This window comes from Neoarius graeffei, chromosome 9 (genome assembly GCF_027579695.1).
Source record: "Neoarius graeffei isolate fNeoGra1 chromosome 9, fNeoGra1.pri, whole genome shotgun sequence".
Taxonomy (NCBI): Eukaryota; Metazoa; Chordata; class Actinopteri; order Siluriformes; family Ariidae; genus Neoarius; species Neoarius graeffei.
In genome coordinates this window covers 21,129,299-21,150,325 of record NC_083577.1, presented here as the reverse complement: position 1 = coordinate 21,150,325, position 21,027 = coordinate 21,129,299, and the positions used below count along the sequence as shown (strand labels likewise).

The 21,027-nt window shown below is 43.3% G+C and overlaps 1 protein-coding gene across 1 annotated transcript in view; it reads left to right on the top strand.

Annotated features, from left to right (window-relative positions):
* The first annotated feature begins 13,687 nt into the window (after positions 1-13,687).
* The window catches only part of LOC132892116 (dynein axonemal heavy chain 7-like), a 184,258-nt gene continuing 176,918 nt past the window's right edge, over positions 13,688-21,027 (top strand). Inside the window, exon 1 of the mRNA XM_060930515.1 lies at positions 13,688-14,173. Coding sequence (XP_060786498.1) covers positions 13,688-14,173 — 486 coding nt within the window. The remainder of the gene's footprint in view (positions 14,174-21,027) is intronic.

Here is a 21,027-nt window from a genome sequence, read left to right as displayed (position 1 = left end):
CACATTTGAAAACAGTGAGCTGAAAAGCTGGTTGGGACCTTAGACCTTACTATTCAGTTCTGAGAGGTACTTGGTAATGTCCACCATGAAGGCCAAATCACACAGCCACTTGCTATCACTGAGTTCAGCGACTGGTTTGCCCTTCATCTCCATGAACTGCTTTACTTCTTCCCTCAAGTTGTAGAAGCGTGCAAGCATATTTGCATGACTCAGCCACCGCACCTCACAATGGTAAACCAGGTCTCCATACTCTGACTCAAGCTCACTCAGTAGCTCTTTAAACTGGCAGCTGTTAAGTCCTATGATTTTAATGAAGTTGATGGTGGAAACAACAGTAGTCATCACATTATTGAGCTTCAGGGAATGTGCACACAGGTTCTCTTGGTGTATGATACAGTGGCACACAACCAACTCATTTGGATCCAGACTGAGATGACTCATTTCTTTTTTAACCAATGCAGTCAATCCTTTCTGCATGCCAAACATGGCTGGGGTTCTGTCTGTAGCCAGTCCACTTAGCTTGTCAAACTGCAGGTCGAATTTGTTCATAGCCAAAACAACTTGCTCAAACAAATCCTCACCTTTGGTAGTGCCATGCATGGCTTGCAAAGACAGCATTTCCTCCTGCGTATCAAACTCAGCAGTAATCCCATGCATAAAAATGGCGAGTTGGGTGGTATTTGTGATGTCTATTGTCTCGTCGCAGGCTAAAGAGAAAAACTGAAAATCCCTCATGGTATCCTTCAGTGTTTTCTCAATGTCTTGCGTCATGTCAGTAATCCGATCGGAGACAGTTCTTCGAGACAAACTGACACTTTGGAAAAGTTTCACTTTGTCCAGTGTGAGCAGTTCTGTGGCAGCGACAGGGCACTCCTTCACAAACTCCCCTGCTGAATGTGGTTTCAGTTTCTTAGCGATTAGCTCACTTACCACAAAACTAGCCTGTGTAACGTTTTCTTGGTTACCTTGAGGTCTTGTGAATGTTGCTTGTTGGGTGCCCAAACTCCACCGAAGAGCATTAATTTTATCCACACGCACTTGTCCTTTCAGCTCGTCCAGCTTGGCGTGTTTGGTGCTGTAATGATGCTCCAGATTAGCCTTTTTCATCACTGCAAGTGCTTCCCCACAAATTAAGCAAACTGGCTTGCCTTTTACTTCTACGAAAAAATAATCATTTGTTCATTTTTCCTGAAAAGCATGACATTCTGCATCTGCCTTTCTCTTCTTCATACTCACCATGGTGCGTTTTGGTGAAATCATTAAACAGTCTGTCTATGCCTGCTAAATGACGTGACATGACCGCGCATGATCACGATCTGCTTGTGTGAGGTTCAGGACCCTGACCTTGGACCAGAAAGACAACCACTCGCCTATTTTATTAATTGCAGTCTCATTTTTTTTTCTTATATATATATATATATATATATATATATATATATATATATAAATTTTTTTTGTGTGTGAGTAATTATGAAATCATCTTGCGGGCCGGATCAAACGGTCTCGCAGGCCGTATATGGCCTGGAGGCCAGATGTTCCCCACCCCTGGTCTAAGGTGTCACATGAAGTTTGGTGGGTCTCAGATAAAGTGTGCCCGAGCAGAATGATTCGATTCGTGAGCCCCATTCATTGTCTATGGAAAAAAAATGACAGAAAAATTACATGAACAAAAAAATGGGTGCATCAATCCAATGGGGACCAGACATCCCGGTTTGTCCAGAACTGTCTGGGTTTTGAGCTGGGTGTCCTGAGTCCTGACAAATGTCTGTAAAACACTAAATTGTTCCATTTTTTTCACCACAATAATCTCATCTCATCTCATTATCTCTAGCCACTTTATCCTTCTACAGGGTCGCAGGCAAGCAGGAGCCTATCCCAGCTGACTACGGGCGAAAGGCAGGGTACACCCTGGACAAATCGCCAGGTCATCACAGGGCTGACACATAGACACAGACAACCATTCACACTCACACCTACGGTCAATTTAGAGTCACCAGTTAACCTAACCTGCATGTCTTTGGACTGTGGGGGAAACCGGAGCACCCGGAGGAAACCCACGCAGACACGGGGAGAACATGCAAACTCCAAACAGAAAGGCCCTCGCCGGCCACGGGGCTTGAACCCAGACCTTCTTGCTGTGAGGCGGCAGCGCTAACCACTACACCACCGTGCCGCCCACCACAATAATAATAATAATAATAATAATAATAATAATAATAGCATTTACCACACAAGTGACACAGACAAATGTAGACTGTGTGCTGAAGGAACTAAGAGTATTACTCATATTATCAGTGGCTGCAAAATGCTTGATCAGAATGAGTACAAGAGGAGGCATGACAAGGTGTGCCAAAATCTCCACTGGCTGCTTTGTAGAAAGTTTGGATATGATGCTGCTGAACAGTGGTAAAAGCATGTACCAGCGAAGGTTATGGAAGAGGAAGGAAGACCTAGAATATTCTGAGATCATAACTTCCAAACAGACAGAATTATTGAACATCATTGGCCTGACGTTGTTTGTTATCAGAATAGAAAGCAATATCATATTATCGATGTAGCCCTCCCAGTCGATTGCAATATAGAGGCTTTGCACCATCACGTGAACCCCATGGCAATGGTAGCTATACTGCCATGACAGGGGGCACACTTGTAATGCTTCATTCAGCCGAGTTAGTTGTTATTGATGAGTATGGGAAGGTTTTGCTGCATTTTTGGATGTGCAAATCAATTTGAGCGAAACAAAGACATCAGATTTTTTTAATGTACCAAAAGTAATTCATCATCAGGGGAAAAACTAGGGAAATTTCTAAATGTAGAAGGGAGAATGGGAAAAAAAAAACATTGAGTGGGACTCGGTGTCGAACGGAGAGGTCAAAAACCCTATGGTATGCTCACTTCATTTCCACCAAGGTAAGAATTCCAAAAAATATATTAATTTCAGAACTACACCAAGGTGCTCCTTCTTATACAGTGAAGTGAACATGAGCAACACAGCAGCACAGCATCGCCTAACCTTCACTGAGACTTAAAAAGTGTATTTACATTTGGGGTTCCTTCAGAGCACGTTGGGTGTGCACTTGGGACCCAATCATTATTTGAAACCCCTGAGGCTGATTTGAGTGCAATCAGCACACACATACTGTATAAGAACACAGAGGCTTTGCAAAGTATTATCACTGTCATGTTTGTTTCTAGCCATTGTTGTGATATGTTTAACAGTACTAGATTAATATGTGATAGGTGGAGTGATACATAGGACACAGTTGTTATGTGTGTCTGTTTGGAGCCCAGAGGTAACGTGAATAAAATTTGTGTTGGAGTTCTATTCCAATCCTCGTCATTGTCATCCAATGTTACTTCATGGTGACAGTGGTGGGATGGATTGCCTATGAGAACAATATAAAGACCTGCTCTATGCCTGACGTGAGACTAAAACAGCATTGTCCGAGGATAATTTTTCTGTCGCCAGGGGTGGTGAGTGTGAGATACAGGCTAAAGCAGGCTAAGTGTCTAGCAGGAGCTAAACTAATTGTGTGCAGACCATACAACAGAATAAGCACGAAATGGCATCATATTTACCAACAATGAACTGGTTTGATCTGGATCTGAGTGAGGCTATCTCACTATTCAAACAGAAAATGTGCCTTTGTATCCCCTTTGGACATAATGTGTACAGCTGTACGCATGAAGTTCCATAGCTTTTTTCCTTATGTCTGAAGGGGATATAGAGGATGAAGAAATAGAGGATGAAGCGAAACAAGCTAGGAAAATTTGTTGTGGCATTGGAGATGAAGGGCTAAAACGACTGAATGCTAGCAGACTCAGCAAGGATGACAAGCAAAAGCTTGAAACACTGTGGAATTTTTTTTGAAGGTCAATTAAAGCTGAATGCGAACTTTAGAATACACAGGCTTCACTTAATGCAATACACATAAAAACCAGACGAAAGCACTGATGATTTTGTGACTGGAACTAGAACCTTAGCACTGAAATGCCAATTCACTGATGAACAGCTAAACAAATGTCTGATTGAGCTTATTACTGTGAGCACTCCAGATGATGCTCTGAGGAACTACCTTTATGGTAAACCTCAAGGCTACTCTTTGGCTGATGTTCTGAAAGAAGAACGGAAATATGAAGCTTTATCAGCAGGCAATGAACAGCCAAATTCTTTTGGCGCTGCATGAGTGGCAGCCAGTTTCAGCAGCTCTTTCTTTTCTTACTATTTTTTGTTTCTTTTTATCATCTTTAGTCATACCCTTCTTATGGGCCTTTTCCACTACCCTTTTTCAGCTCACTTCAGCTCACTTCAGCCCAATACGGCTCGCGTTTCGACTACCTCAGAGCAGCACGACTGAGCTCACTTCAGCCTTACTCAGCACCCAAAACTCGCACGGGTTTGGAGTGGGACTGAAGTGAGCCCAACCAAGCCGAGTGGGGCTAGGGGCATGAGGAGACACTCCCCTGTGCACTGATTGGTGAGGAGGAGTGTCCTCACATGCCCACACATGCCCCGCGAGCACGCTGGGATCTTTAACCACCATCTGTAAACACCGTAAACCCGGAAGAAGAAGAATTACGACAAAGAAGAAGAAGAAGAAGAAGAAGATCAGAAAACTAGAAGATGGAAGACCAACCCAAGCGAGGAAAGGCCAGCCAGTGGTCCATCGTGGAGACACAGACGTTTCTCTGTGTGGTGGCTGAGGAGCACATTCAGAAAAATCTTGATGGTGCTACGCGTAATGAGAAGGTGTTCCAGGAGATATCCCGGCTGATGTCGGAACACGGTTATCCCCGCACCGTGGTTAAGTGCCGGGATAAACTGAAAAGTGAATATAGGCAAGTGAAGGACCACAAAGGACAAAGTGGGGCTAGCCGTGACGTCCACCCACTTTCGCTAACTCCACCCAATGTGTCCACCCACTTCCAGCCAGCACGGTTCAGCGCGGTTGTAGTCAAAATGCAACCCCAACAGCCCCACTCAGCTCGACTCAACCCAACTCAGCACCGCACGGCTCAGCCCAACTCAGCCGCGCCGGTAGTGGAAAAGCCCCATTAGTATTTAATCTTACTCGTTTGCATGCTAGTATGGATGTGCTTTTGGTGAGACTACTTGTGTTTTTTACTTGTTTTTGGACTTTTTAAAACAATATTGGGATACCCATTCAGTCATGGCTTGATTGTTTACACCCGCAATCAGCTGCACTAGCTGCGCAGCACTAGGATACTCCCCAAGGAGAGACACAAGATCCCTGTGGAAATAAGGATGAGGACAAGGGGATGCAAAGCTGGAGTGAAGTGCCACGAGAGGAAAAGATGGTATAAACCATCCATACAATCTGTTATTATGGGGAACATAAAATAACTTCCTAATAAGATGGAAGAGCTCACAGCACTGACCAGGCTGCAGAGGGAGTATCGGGAGTGCAGCATCATGTGCCTCACAGAGACCTGGCTGAACAAACTCACTCCGGATTCACTTATCACTCTCGTGAGAGTGGACAGGAGAGCAAATGAGACTGGTAAGAGGAAGGGCGGGCAGTGATGTTTGTGAATGAGAGATTGTGTGACCCTGGGCACATTAATGTAAAAAAGCAGTGCTGCACAAGGGACATTGAGCTGCTAGCTGTTAGCATTCGGCTGTACTACCCCCCCAGGGAGTTCTCACATGTTATTGCAATAATGGTGTACATCCTGTCGGCAGCCGATGCTACAGCAGCCTGCGAACTTTTACACACTTTAATATCACAGCTGCAAACAAATTCTCTGAAGATACAGCCATTGTTGGATGTGTGTCAGAGGGGAACGTGCAGGAATGCAGGGGGTCATCAATGACTTTGTCAACTGGTGTGGAAATAACTTCCATATCAGTGACAGGAAGACAAGGGAGTTGATGATCAATTTCCACAGGAGAGCATTACAGTGCACACCAGTGAACATCCTGGGTACAGACATTGAGATTGTGAGGGAATACAAACACCTGGGTGTTCACCTTAACAATAAACTGGACTGGACTACCAACACAGATACTTTGCACAAGAAGGGCCAAAGTCGTCTCCACCTGCTGAGGAGTCTGAGGTCCTTCGGAGTGTGCAAGACACTGTTGAGTACATTCTACAACACTGTGGTAACATCTGCTATCTTCTTCACTGTGGTCTGTTGGGGGTGTGGAATCTCTGAGAGAGACAGGAAAAGGCTTAACAAGTTGGTGAAAAGGGCTAGGTCTGTCCTGGACTGCCCTCTGAAATCCATTGAGGAGGTGTGTGAGAGGATGACATTAGCTAAGCTAATGTCAATCATGGACAACACCTCTCACCCCCTACATGAGACTGTTGGTGCTCTGAGCAGCTCCTTCAGCAGCAGACTGCTGCACCCATGGTGCAAGAAAGAACACTACCGCAGGTCTTTCATTCCAACTGCTGCCAGACTTTTCAATGACAGCCTGGCATAATGTAGCATTGTTTTCTCAATGTCACTATCACCTTTTCATCACTTTGTCACTTTACCCATATCTCATTGCCATCTTCTACTTATGCTGTGCAACAATATTAGTATTTGGTACAATATCCTTTTCCTTTGCAAGTATTTTCTTATTCATGTCTCATTCTCATAATTGTTATGTATAATTATGTCCATAGCCTGTGTTTTTTGTCATTTATTAGTTACTTTACACACATATTCCATCCTCGTTAGTTATATTATGCTGTGCAATAACATTCACTACTGCGTGCAATATTTCTATTCGTATTTCAGTTGCCAGTATTTTATTAGTGCAATATTGCTACTTCAGGTGAAGTACTACTCTTATTTAAGTTCCTTTCTTATTTTGTTGTGTACATTATATACATGGCCTGTGTTTTTACTTTTTTATTTTATGACTTTTTTTATACTTTTATTGGACTCTAGTTTTTTTGTTACTGGCTATTCCTGTGAGCTGCTGGAACATGCAAATATCTCCACCGGGGGATGAATAAATCTTATCTTATCTTATCTTATCTTATCTTATCTTATCTTATCTTATCTTATCTTATCTTATCTTATCTTAAACCAGCTTGGTCTGTCCCACTCTGAGAAAGTGCATGTGATAAAGAGAGGACTAACATGCCAGAACAGTGGTATAAGGAACCCGTTCTCAAAAAGATTGCGTTTTGGGCACCCAAAACGCCGGTGGCGTGTGGACGCCAGGCCTAAATGATAAGCAATTGTATCGGAGTCACCTGAATCCGTTGCCGTGTGGACAGGGCCTCAAGTTACGTCACTGTCCAGCATACAGTGGCGAATCCTCTGCGTGTAGCCCAAAGGGACACTGGGCAAGATGCTACAAAAAGAACAGATGGCAACAACAGTAAAACATTTGGGCAGGTTTTGTTGTAGCATTCACATGTAAACTGTTCTCCCTCAAAACACTAAACAAATGTTTTTATGCAAACAGTTCTCCGACAAACACTGAACAAATCTCATCTCATCTCATTATCTCTAGCCGCTTTATCCTTCTACAGGGTCGCAGGCAAGCTGGAGCCTATCCCAGCTGACTACGGGCGAAAGGCGGGGTACACCCTGGACAAGTCGCCAGGTCATCACAGGGCTGACACATAGACACAGACAACCATTCACAATCACACCTACAGTCAATTTAGAGTCACCAGTTAACCTAACCTGCATGTCTTTGGACTGTGGGGGAAACCGGAGCACCCGGAGGAAACCCACGCGGACAACATGCAAACTCCACACAGAAAGGCCCTCGCCGGCCCCGGGGCTCGAACCCAGGACCTTCTTGCTGTGAGGCGACAGCGCTAACCACTACACCACCATGCCGCCCCACTGAACAAATGTTTCTATAAAACCAATTGCAAACTATTCCCCAGGAAACGTTCCATGCAAACTCTTCACAATCAGTTTGCAAACTCTTCCCTAGAAATGCTGAACAAATGTTTCTGTGCAAACAGATTGGTAACTGTTCCATACAAACTGTTGACAGTCCGTTTTCAAACTGTTCTCCCACAAATGTTTAACAAACATTTCTATTCAAACTGTTGGCAATCGGTTAGCAACTTGTTCTTACAAAAACGTTTAACAAATGTTTTAATACAAACTCTTAACAGTTTGCAAAACTTTCTTGTGCAAACATTTAACAAACGTTAATATGCAAACAGTTTGTTGAACGTTTGTAATATGTTGGTGTGCAAACTGTTTTTGCTTACAGGTTTTGGTTTGTTTTTGGTTTGTTTTGGGTTTGCAAACTCATGTCTCGCAAACGTTTCCCAAACTTTTGAAAACGTTTGCTTCCTGGGGGGGGGGCAGTAAAAGCAAAAGAAGTATGTCTTGCCCACCACAAAAAAAACAAACAAAAAAAACATTAAGCTTCACTCACAACCCGTCGTAAGTGTTTTGGACATGCATGGGTTGCAGGGTTTGGTAGCTCGCAGCTGTGCCGCAGGGTTGCGGTGAACCCGGGGGAAAGTTTGGGGGAGGAGTACGGGCAAAGTACTTGTCAAGTACAGGTTGCACACCTGACTTCCTTGAGGTGTGGGAAAAATTGCGCCGTTAGCCCGTGGAAAGTGTATGTTTGACGCACGTGATCAGTGTGTGTTCAGTGAGTGTGGAGTGCGTGTGACTTGCATTTTACCAGTTTCCTACACTACGAGTACGGGCCACACTTGTGAAGCATGTGTGATGCATGTGATTAGCATGTTACAATCACTCATAACTTGCGTGTGACGCAAGCTAGGAGTGGGTATAAAACCAGCATGTCTGCAGCATTCTGCATCTGTCTTTCGACTGAAGAATATTGGATATTTTGTGGGAAAAAATTAAAAATTTTCAGTTTAAAGTTTAGGAAATGGGACCCAAGAAGAAGCAAGCAAAAGTGAAGTAACCCAGCCTGAAACAGAAGAGGGGGAGGAGGAGGAGGAAGAATTTGATGATGATGGTAGTAGCACCGGCAAGCCCTGCATGGACAGGGAGAAGTATACCTTCAAGCCGGCAGAAGGCACAGCACCCCACCGGAGGTATTTTCACAGGTAAATACACATGCTTTAAACATTCATTTTGGTATCTATATGCTTATGTAATTAATATTATATATGCTGATTTTCATGTATGTTTCAGCTAACAACACCCAGAAGAGGACATTGCAATCCTATCATCGCTGTCAGGCCATTGTGCCATGCTCAGTAATGAGGACAAGGACATCCCGACACCCCCTCCTACCACTCAGCAGGAGTAGGAGCAGGAGAGTAGCTCGGAGTCAGAGTCAAAGTGTGTTTCAGTGCTCAAACTGTTGGGCTATTTAGTTGGGATTTTTTATAATGTAATAAAATGCATTATTCCCTTATACTCGTTTTATTATTTGATGTTTGCATGGTAAATTAACATATACTCAAGTAAAAGCAACAAATGAGGTGGTCTTCTTCCCTTCTACAATGCTACACGCTACATGATCGATTCCTTGGTTCCTCCCTAATATATACAGTGGGGCAAAAAAAGTATTTAGTCAGTCACCAATTGTGCAAGTTCTCCCACTTAAAAAGATGAGAGAGGCCTGTAATTTTCATCATAGGTATACCTCAACTATGAGAGACAAAATGAAAAAAAAAAATCCAGAAAATCACATTGTCTGATTTTTAAATAATTTATTTGCAAATTATGGTGGAAAATAAGTATTTGGTCAATAACAAAAGTTCATCTCAATACTTTGTTATATACCCTTTGTTGGCAATGACAGAGGTCAAACGTTTTCTGTAAGTCTTCACAAGGTTTTCACACACTGTTGCTGGTATTTTGGCCCATTCCTCCATGCAGATCTCCTCTAGAGCAGTGATGTTTTGGGGCTGTCGCTGGGCAACACGGACTTTCAACTCCCTCCAAAGATTTTCTATGGGGTTGAGATCTGGAGACTGGCTAGGCCACTCCAGGACCTTGAAATGCTTCTTACGAAGCCACTTCTTCGTTGCCCGGGCAGTGTGTTTGGGATCATTGTCATGCTGAAAGACCCAGCCACATTTCATCTTCAATGCCCTTGCTGATGGAAGGAGGTTTTCACTCAAAATCTCAAGATACATGGCCCCATTCATTCTTTCCTTTACACGGATCAGTCGTCCTGGTCCCTTTGCAGAAAAACAGCCCCAAAGCATGATGTTTCCACCCCCATGCTTCACAGTAGGTATGGTGTTCTTTGGATGCAACTCAACATTCTTTCTCCTCCAAACACGATAAGTTGAGTTTTTACCAAAAAGTTCTATTTTGGTTTCATCTGACCGTATGACATTCTCCCAATCCTCTTCTGGATCATCCAAATGCTCTCTAGCAAACTTCAGATGGGCCTGGACATGTACTGGCTTAAGCAGGGGGACACGTCTGGCACTGCAGGATTTGAGTCCCTGGCGGCGTAGTGTGTTACTGATGGTAGCCTTTGTTACTTTGGTCCCAACTCTCTGCAGGTCATTCACTAGGTCCCCCCGTGTGGTTCTGGGATTTTTGCTCACCGTTCTTGTGATCATTTTGACCCCACGGGGTGAGATCTTGCGTGGCGCCCCAGATTGAGGGAGATTATCAGTGGTCTTGTATGTCTTCCATTTTCTAATAATTGCTCCCACAGTTGATTTCTTCACACCAAGCTGCTTACCTATTGCAGATTCAGTCTTCCCAGCCTGGTGCAGGTCTACAATTTTGTTTCTGGTGTCCTTTGACAGCTCTTTGGTCTTGGCCATAGTGGAGTTTGGAGTGTGACTGTTTGAGGTTGTGGACAGGTGTCTTTTATACTGATAACGAGTTCAAATAGGTGCCATTAATACAGGTGGAGGACAGAGGAGCCTCTTAAAGAAGAAGTTACAGGTCTGTGAGAGCCAGAAATCTTGCTTGTTTGTAGGTGACCAAATACTTATTTTACCGAGGAATTTACCAATTAATTCGTTAAAAATCCTACATTGTGATTTCCTGGATTCTTTCCCCCCCATTCTGTCTCTCATAGTTGAAATGTACCTATGATGAAAATTACAGGCCTCTCTCATCTTTTTAAGTGGGAGAACTTGCACAATTGGTGGCTGACTAAATACTTTTTTGCCCCACTGTATATGTAGAGTCTTGCCCCTCGTGTCGTGTGCGGGTCGTGTGCGCTCCATGCAGATCGCGTGCGCTGCGTGCACGCCACACATAGGGGTAGAAAGTGAGATGTGCTTCTGTCTTGAGGGCTGCACAAATAGCAAGTGTGGAATACTTGTGTAGTACTTCTGAGGCACGTCACTCATACAATGACCGTGCGTCACTCATGTGTCTTACTGTCATCACAAAAAGCCCCTACTAGCCGTGCTGCTGACTTGGTTCAGCCGTACAAAAGGAGTACGGGTCACTTACATAGTGCATGCATTCTTGATTTGTCACAAGACCCATAGAATTTGCATGTGCAGGACCAAAAGTCTCCACGGGCAGTCCGCGACCTTCTACGGCAGTGAACACACTCAAGTGTAGCGCAAGTCTCAAGCATGGTTGTGCCAAATTTTTTACCACAGACCGCCCATAGCAGCACGTATGGTGAGTTGTGACTGAGGCTTTACAAACACCAAACATCTAAAAATGCTCACAAACAACGGAGTGAATCCAAAATTGATGTGGTTGCCAGCCATGAGCCTGATGAAGAGTATATGGACCAACAATAATTCTACTCAATCGCAATCAGCGAAAAGTGCATGCATAGCATCGACAGTAAACCACTAAGAGAGGAGGCGTACACAACCTTGATTGTGAGACCACCCAACTTACCAGGCCATGGACATACACTACGTCTGAAAATCGACACAGGAACATTAGGGAACATACTTCCACTACACACATTCAGACAAATGTATCAGACTCAGACTCAGATTTATTGTCATTCAAACCATGTGACATGATAAGAATGAAACGCAGTTACCCAGGTCTTGGTGTGTGCAACTTGAATAAGTAACTAAAATAATAATAATAATAATAATAATAATAATAATAATAATAATAATAATAATAATAATAATTTAAAAAAGTAACTAAATAAGTAAAAATAGTTAAAAAACAATAGAATAAAATAGAATAAACTAAGGTTGGATTTAAATATAGAATAAACTAAAAAAAGCTATCTAAGATAATACTAAAATTCAAAGGACAGTAAAGTATTGCACAATGTACTGCAGTGGCAACAGCCTAAAGGTGTTCAGTGTAACAGTGTGAAAGTACAGCAGCAAAAACATGAGCAGCAACAGTTCACATTATTAAGGCACATTGGTAAGGTGTGTAGTGTTCAGTATATGGGGGTGGAGCAGTTCAGCAGTCTGACTGCATCTGGGTAGAAGCTGTTTTTCAGTCTAGATGTTTTTGCCCGGATGCAGCGCAGCATCCTTCCAGAGGGCAGGGGAGTGAAAAGTCTGTGTGCAGGGTGGGTGGGGTCACGGAGGATGCAGGTGGCTCTTTCTCTACATTTGGTGGTGTAGATGTCACTGATGGGTGGTAAGCTGTACCCGATGGTCCTCTGTGCAGACTTGACCACCCTCTGCAGCGCCTCCTTCTCAGCCACAGTGCAGCCAGCATACCACACCATGAGGCAGGAGGTCAAGATGCTCTCCACCACACAGCTGTAAAAGGACCTGAGGACATTAGCCCCCAGTCCTGCCCTTTTCAGTTTCCTCAGGAAGTAGAGGTGCTGGTGGGTTTTCTTTATGATGGCCATGGTGTTGGTACGCCAGGTGAGTGTGTTGGTCAGGTGTACTCCGAGGTACCTGATGGAGGGAACCATCTTCACAGCTGCTCCATTGATGTGGGGGGGGGGGGGGGGGTGCCAGTCCTGCAGAAATCCACAACCATCTCCTTGGTCTTCTGGATGTTGAGGATGAGGTTGTTGTCTCCGCACCACCTTGTCAGGTCCTCCACCTCCATCCTGTATGGTGACTCATCCCCTTTGGTGATGAGTCTAACCACTACTGTGTCATCAGCGAACTTCACGAGATTGTTCTCATAGTGAGCCCATCAGTGTGTACAGCAGAGGGGTGAGCAGATGGCCCTGGGGGGAGCCAGTGTTGAGGGCGATGGTGAAGGAAGTGTTGTTAATCCTGACACACTGTGGCCTGCAGGTCAGGAAATCCAGGACCCAATTGCACAGGGATGAGGAGGTTCCCAGCGCTGCCAGCTTGGTCAACAGTTTCTGCGGGATGATGGTATTAAATGCAGAACTAAAGTCCAGAAACAGCAGCCTCACATAGGAGTCCTTGTACTCCAGGTGAGAGAGGTTCTGGTGGGTCACAGCAGAGATGGCATCACCGGTTCTGCCTGTAAGCATATTGGTGTGAGTCCTCTGCCACATCGATGGTCTGCTTCAAATGCCTCATCACCAGCCTCTCCAAGTACTTCATCGTGACAGAGGTGAGTGCAACAAAGCAGTAGTCATTGAGGCATGACGCTACAGAGGTCTTCAGCACAGGGATGATTGTGGCTGTCTTGAGGCATGATGGGACTCTGGCCTGAGTCAGTGAGATGTTGAATATGTCTTTCAGAACCTAAAATAGCTGGTGAGCACTGTCCCTCAGAACCCTGCCTGGGATCCCATCAGGGCCTGGGGCTTTTGGGGGATTGACCCCCTGCAGTGTTTTCCTCACCTCTGCCACTGTTATGTTGATGGCTGGGGGCTCATCAGGGAAAGAGGTGAGCTGGGAGGAAGTGGCTCACCATGTATGGCAATGAAACTAGTGCCCACAACAGACTGAAAAAGAACTACAGAAAACTATCTGCTTATAGCAGTCATGAGATTCCTTGCCTTGGAACCATTAACATTCCATGCCAGTATAAGGAGTCCAAATGGGTCAATGCTAAGTTCTACATTGTGGATGTACCAGGGCCAGCCATAGTTGGACTACCCACAAGTGAACTGCTAAATCTTGTAAATGTGCACGTGGACACAATAAAAGGGAAAATGAATGACAACCAGAAAAATGCAAAACAAGCAAACCAACCAAACATAGTAACCTGTGCAAACCTTAAGAGAGCATACCCAAACCAGTTTGATAAAATAGGCAACTTCAAGGGAACTACCAAGCTTATCCTGAAAGAGGATGCCGAGCCATTCATAGACCCACTACGTAAATGCAGCATTCACATTAAAGACAAGCTCCAAGAGGAGCTGAACAAACTTGTGGACCAAGACATGCTGCAAGAGGTAGAAGAACATACAGATTGGTGCTCTAGCCTTGCATATAACACAAAAAAGGATGGATTCCTATGGATATACCTAGATCCACAGAAGCTGAATGCCAGCCTGAAAAGGTGCCCATATAAGATTCCTACTGTGAAGGAACTGAATCCAATGTTTGCAAATGCAACAATATTTAGCAAACTTGATGCAAAAGCAGAATACTGGTCGATACATCTTGATGAAGACTCACAACTTTTAACAACTTTTCACGCTCCATTTGGCAGATACTGCTAGAAATGCTTGCCATTCGGACTGTGTGTGTGTGTGTGTCTCAAGATCTCTTCCAGGGCAAGATGAACCGGATTCTCGAGGGTCTACACAACATGGGCAGCATAGCTGATGATATAGCAATATACAGCAGCTATGATTATGACTCTGTTTTCGGGTTTGTTTGTGTCTGGTTTTGTAAATATCATGCGTGCTAATAAACACTCTTCCTGCACTTAGACCCGTCTACCGTCACATACCTGACAGAATACTTGCAAAGTCTCTGTGAAAACAGCATCCTTACATGCACATGCTGATTGCACTCAACTCAGTATCAGGTGTTTCCCATAATGACTAGGCCCCAAGCATGTGCACAACGCGATCCGAAGGATCTCCGAATGTAAATGCACTTTTTAAGTCTCTGTGAAGATTAGGCTCTGCCGAGCTGCTGTGTTGCTCACGTTCACTTCACTATATAAGAATGAGCACCTTGCTGCAGTTGTGAAATTAATTTTTTTGCAATTCTTACCCCTGTGGTAATGAAGTGAGCATACCAGAGGGTTTGTGACCTCTCCATTTGACACCAAGTCCCACTGAATGTTTTTTCCCCATTTTTCCCTATTTTTCCCTTCTACATTTAGAAATTTCTCTAGTTGTCCCCTGATGATGAATTACTTTTGGCAAAAAGTAATAAAAAAAAGTGATGTCTTTGTTTTGTTCAAAATGATTTGCACATCCAAAAACACAGCAAAACCTTCCCATACTGATAAATAACAACTAACTCGGCTGAATGAAGCACTACATACGTTCCCCCTGTCATGGCAGTGTAGTTATCGTTGCTATGGGGTCACATGATGGTGCAAAGCCTCTATTGTCACAAAAGAGGTTCAGAAGATAGAGGCCTATTCTGAGCTGAAAGTTGAGATGGCAAGATTATAGAAACTCCCCAAAAGTAAAGTAAAAGTCATCCCAGTGGTAATTGGAGCCCTTGGCTCCATCCCGCTTAAGTTACGTCGGTATCTAGATGAAATTGATGTGAAATACGATCTTCGCACACTCCAAAAATCAGCCCTTTTGGGAACAGCAAGCATACTTAGGAAAATACAGGGTGTTTAAAAAAATTTGATATAATTTCACAATCTAATAACTTTGCCAGTTCAAATTTTATGTTTAATGTTTTTTGTTTTTATCTTTTTAGGTATAGAAATGCCATTCACTTGAAAAGAAAAGGCGTTCTGTGTGTTAGAGCACGCTCGAACACAGTCGAACAAGACTGTGCAGTGTGCATTTATTACAGAATTCTCTAAAAATGCACCAACTACAATGCAGATTTGGACATGGCACAAAAAGTTCAAAGAGGAAGGCTGTCTGTGTGTCTGTGTCTCAAGCAGTGTGCATATAAAAAATTTGTGAGATCATTCATGGAATCCACATACCTTTGAATTTCATCTCATCTCATCATCTCTAGCTGCTTTATCCTGTTCTACAGGGTTGCAGGCAAGCTGGAGCCTATCCCAGCTGACTATGGGTGAAAGGCGGGGTACACCCTGGACAAGTCGCCAGGTCATCACAGGGCTGACACATAGACAAACAACCATTCACACCTACGGTCAATTTAGAGTCACCAGTTAGCCTAACCTGCATGTCTTTGGACTGTGGGAGAAACCGGAGCACCCGGAGGAAACCCACGCGGACACGGGGAGAACATGCAAACTCCGCACAGAAAGGCCCTTGCTGGCCACGGGGCTCGAACCCGGACCTTCTTGCTGTGAGGCGACAGCGCTAACCACTACACCACTGTGCCGCCCTCAGATTTTGAGGAATAAGTCTTATATTGCTCACCATTAATCCTATTCAGTTTCATTTGCCTAGACTATGTAGTTTCTGGGATATACCATGTGATAACACAACAACAACAACAACAATAATAATAATAATAATAATAATAATAATAATAAACTTGTTTTCAGCACTCACATATACATTTATCATGTTCTGTCCCACTCATTATTACCTAACCCAATCAAAAACATAAACAGCACCATGCATCTGAATTCAACACAGATTTGTCTGAATGTGTGTCAATCAGTGGCTATTGCTATGATGCTTGTGGCTTGCTCTCATAAAATCTGTGACTAACGGTTTACTATCATACCGAAGAGAAAATCAGTGTTTTCTAAATACGCCCAGAAGGCTTACACAGCTACGAAAGTGCTGCACTCTGCACACATTACAAGTGCAGTCACATTTTCAGTCTTGCATGGTGGAAAAGCTGACATAAAAGATCACATTAAGATGGACAAACGCTGAAATGATTGTCTCTATCTTTATGAAAATGCCAATGGTGCAAGCATAAGTGCGTGTGCGTGCATGAACGTGTGGTCCCAGGTTTGGGATTTGAAAATGTGGTCACCCTATAGTCTGTACAAAAGCTGTTTAAAGCTAATTTAGGGTCTCTAGCTCAAAAACTGCAGGAGGAGATACAGTCCAAAAATCTGGCATAATAATAATAATACGGTAAGTGTTGCCAGGCAAAACAAACCTCGCCCGGTAGCATTTATGATGAATATAAAGGAAGATATCATGAAAAAAATAGGTACCCTATGGGAACATGTGGCTACTGCTTATAAATAAAATTGTTTTTGGATACCATGTCCATACAGTATACAGTGGTGCTTGAAAGTTTGTGAACCCTTTAGAATTTTCTATATTTCTGCATAAATATGACCTAAAACATCATCAGATTTTCACACAAGACCTAAAAGTAGATAAAGAGAACCCAGTTAAACAAATGAGACAAAAATCTTATACTTGGTCATTTATTTATTTATTGAGGAAAATGATCCAATATTACATATCTGTGAGTGGCAAAAGTATGTGAACCTCTAGGATTAGCAGTTAATTTGAAGGTGAAATTAGAGTCAGGTGTTTTCAATCAATGGGATGACAGTCAGGTGAGAGTGGGCACCCTGTTTTATTTAAAGAACAGGGATCTATCAAAGTCTGATCTTCACAACACATGTTTGTGGAAGTATATCATGGCACAAACAAAGGAGATTTCTGAGGACCTCAGAAAAAGCGTTGTCGATGCTCATGAGGCTGGAAAAAGTTACAAAACCATCTCTAAAGAGTGTGGACTCCACCAATCCACAGTCAGACAGATTGTGTACAAATGGCGGGAATTCAAGACCATTGATACCCTCCCCATGAGTGGTCAACCAACAAAGATCACTCCAAGAGTAAGGCGTGTAATAGTCGGAGAGGTCACAAAGGACCCCAGGGTAACTTCTAAGCAACTGAAGGCCTCTCTCACATTGGCTAATGTTAATGTTCATGAGTCCACCATCAGGAGAACACTGAACAACAATGATGTGCATGGCAGGGTTGCAAGGAGAAAGCCACTGCTCTCCAAAAAGAACATTGCTGCTTGTCTGCAGTTTGATAAAGATCATGTGGACAATCCAGAAGGTTATTGGAAAAATGTTTTGTAGATGGATGAGACTAAAATAGAACTTTTTGGTTCAAATGAGAAGTGTTATGTTTAGAGAAAGAAAAACACTGCATTCCAGCATAAGAACCTTATCCCATCTGTGAAACATGGTGGTGGTAGTATCATGGTTTGGGGCTATTTTGCTGCATCTGGGCCAGGACGGCTTGCCATCATTGAAAAAAGAATTTATTCTGAATTATACCAGCGAATTCTTAAGGAAAATGTCAGGACATCTGTCCATGAACTGAATCTCAAGAGAAGGTGGGTCATGCAGCAAGACAACGACCCTAAGCACACAAGGTGTTCTACCAAAGAATGGTTAAAGAAGAATAAAGTTAATGTTTTGGAATGGCCAAGTCAAAGTCCTGACCTTAATCCAATCGAAATGTTGTGGAAGGACCTGAAGTGAGCAATTCATGTGAGGAAACCCACCAACATCTGAGAATTGAAGCTGTTCTGTACGGAGGAATGGGTTAAAATTCCTCCAAGCTGGTGTGCAGGACTGATCAACAGTTACCGGAAATGTTTAGTTGCAATCATTACTGCACAAGGGGTCACACCAGATACTGAAAACAAAGGTTCACATACTTTTGCCACTCACAGATATGTAATATTGGATCATTTTCCTCAATAAATAAATGACCAAGTATAATATTTTTGTCTCATTTGTGTAACTGGGTTCTCTTTATCTACTTTTAGGACTTATGTGAAAGTCTGATGATGTTTTATGTCATATTTATGCAGAAATATAGAAAATTCTAAAGGTCACAAACTTTCAAGCACCACTGTAGTGCTCAGCGTAAATGAACACACCCCATTTGAAAAGTAACAATTTAAACAATATCTCAATGAACACAAACAATTTCCAAAATGTTGACAAAGTTTAATATAACATCTGTTTAACTTATAATGTGAAAGTAACGTTAATAATATAACTTAGATTACACATTTTTTCAGTTTTACTCAAATTAGGGTGGTGCAAAAATGAGTACACCCCACAACAAAAACTACTATATCTAGTACTTTGTATGGCCGCCATGATTTTTAATGACAGCACCAAGTCTTCTAGGCATGGAATGAACAAGTTGGCAACATTTTGCAACATTAATCTTTTTCCATTCTTCAACAATGACCTCTTTTAGTGACTGGATGCTGGATGGAGAGTGATGCTCAACTTGTCTCTTCAGAATTCCCCATAGGTGTTCGATTGGGTTCAGATCAGGAGACATACTTGGCCACTGAATCACTTTCACCCTCTTCTTCTTCAGAAATCCAACAGTGGCCTTAGATGTGTGTTTAGTCATGTTGGAAAAGTGCACAACGACCAAGGGCACGGAGTGATGGTAGCATCTTCTCTTTCAGTATAGAGCAATACATCTGTGAATTTATGATGCCATCAATGAAATGCAGCTCCCCAACACCAGCAGTACTCATGCAGCCCCACATAAGGACACTGCCACCACCATGTTTCACTGTAGGCACCATGCATTTTTCTTTGTATTCCTCACCTTTGCGACGCCATACAGTTTTGAAGCCATCAGTTCCAAAAACATTTATCTCGGTCTTATAACTCCAGAGTATAGACCCCTTTCACATGACGTCACCACGCCGCGAGATTTTGTTAGGCGCCATATTGGAAGACCAAGTACATGCACTCACAATATAAAACAAAGTACGAGCAAGAGTAAAGTGACACGATGGCTGATAATTCTGGTTATGTGAGTACATTACCAGTTGCAGAATGGGCACGGTATGTGGAGAAACTCGCTGTGATTGATGGGTTTGACCCATATGATAAGACTCGGGGCAAGGGAGAATGGAAACATAAGGAGGACCTGACACCAATTCTGCCATCTGTTTGCTACCCAGACATTGTAAACTATTTGTTGTTTACACCCAGTGCCTACACTCAGTGTTCGAACTATGCCGATATTTTCGGGGGGTCCCTTTTATCCCCTTGGGGTGCTTATGCTTGTCTCGGAGCGCAGATCTCCAAACACATGAGAAGCCTTGCGCTTGTCTCGGAGCGCGGATCTCCAAACACATGAGAAGCCTTGCGCTTGTCTCAGAGCGCGGATCTCCAAACACATGAGAAGCCTATCTTAAGCACATATCACGCGGACTCCACACATGCATCGTGTCTGAAGTCATAACTCATCAGGGGAAATCGTGTCCGCATTGGCATGTTCAAAAAACAACCTCACGTCAACAATGATACCACACGCAAGAAAAAAAAAACAGTCAGGCTACTCAACAACCAACCTGGCAGCAGCGAGCAAGCCCCAAACCATCCTAAATTATTATTATTATTAAATTGTAGAAGTCTGGGAGGCTTGCTCCTCATACAGTTATCAACTTCGGGCCAATTTAGCATGTTTTAAATCTGAATTTCTTGCGTTTGCTTACCTCAAAGTGTCCGCAGATCATGCACAGACTTATCCATTATATCCACAGTTTTTTGCCAAGTCTCACACAGGTTTCTTTCAAGTCTACTGTTGGGCCAATAAATCATAAATAAAACAGCTCAGATTTGTTTGTTTAAGTCGTTTGCCACTCCACTTTATTCTCGTGAGTTCACATACAGCTGCTGTTATTTCCCCCTAATCACGAGATTGTTGGTCTTCCAAAATGGTGCAGGGTCTGTTTACTTCCGGTTTCGGGTGACGTCAGTGAAAGGGGTCTATAGAGTCCCAGTAGTCTTCATCTTTGTCAGCATGGGCCCTGGCAAACGCTAGGCAGGCTTTTTTCGTGGATGGCATCCATGCATGCCATTCCTCTGCAGTGTACGCCATATTGTGTCACGGGAAATAGTCACCCCAGTTTGGCATTCTACTTCTTTAGATAACTGCAGTGAACTTGCATGCCGATTTTTTTCGACCCTTCTCATCAGAAGACGCTCCTGTCGAGGTGTTAACTTCCGTGGATGACCTGGACGTCTCTGTGAGATGGTTGCAGTTCCATCTTTCTTAAATTTTTGTACCACTTTTGCTACAGTATTCTGACTGATAAGTAAAGCTTTGCTGATCTTCTTGTAGCCTTCACCTTTGTGGTGGAAAGAAATTATTTTCTTTGGGGAATTCTGAAGCGGCGGCACGGTGGTGTGGTGGTTAGCGCTGTCGCC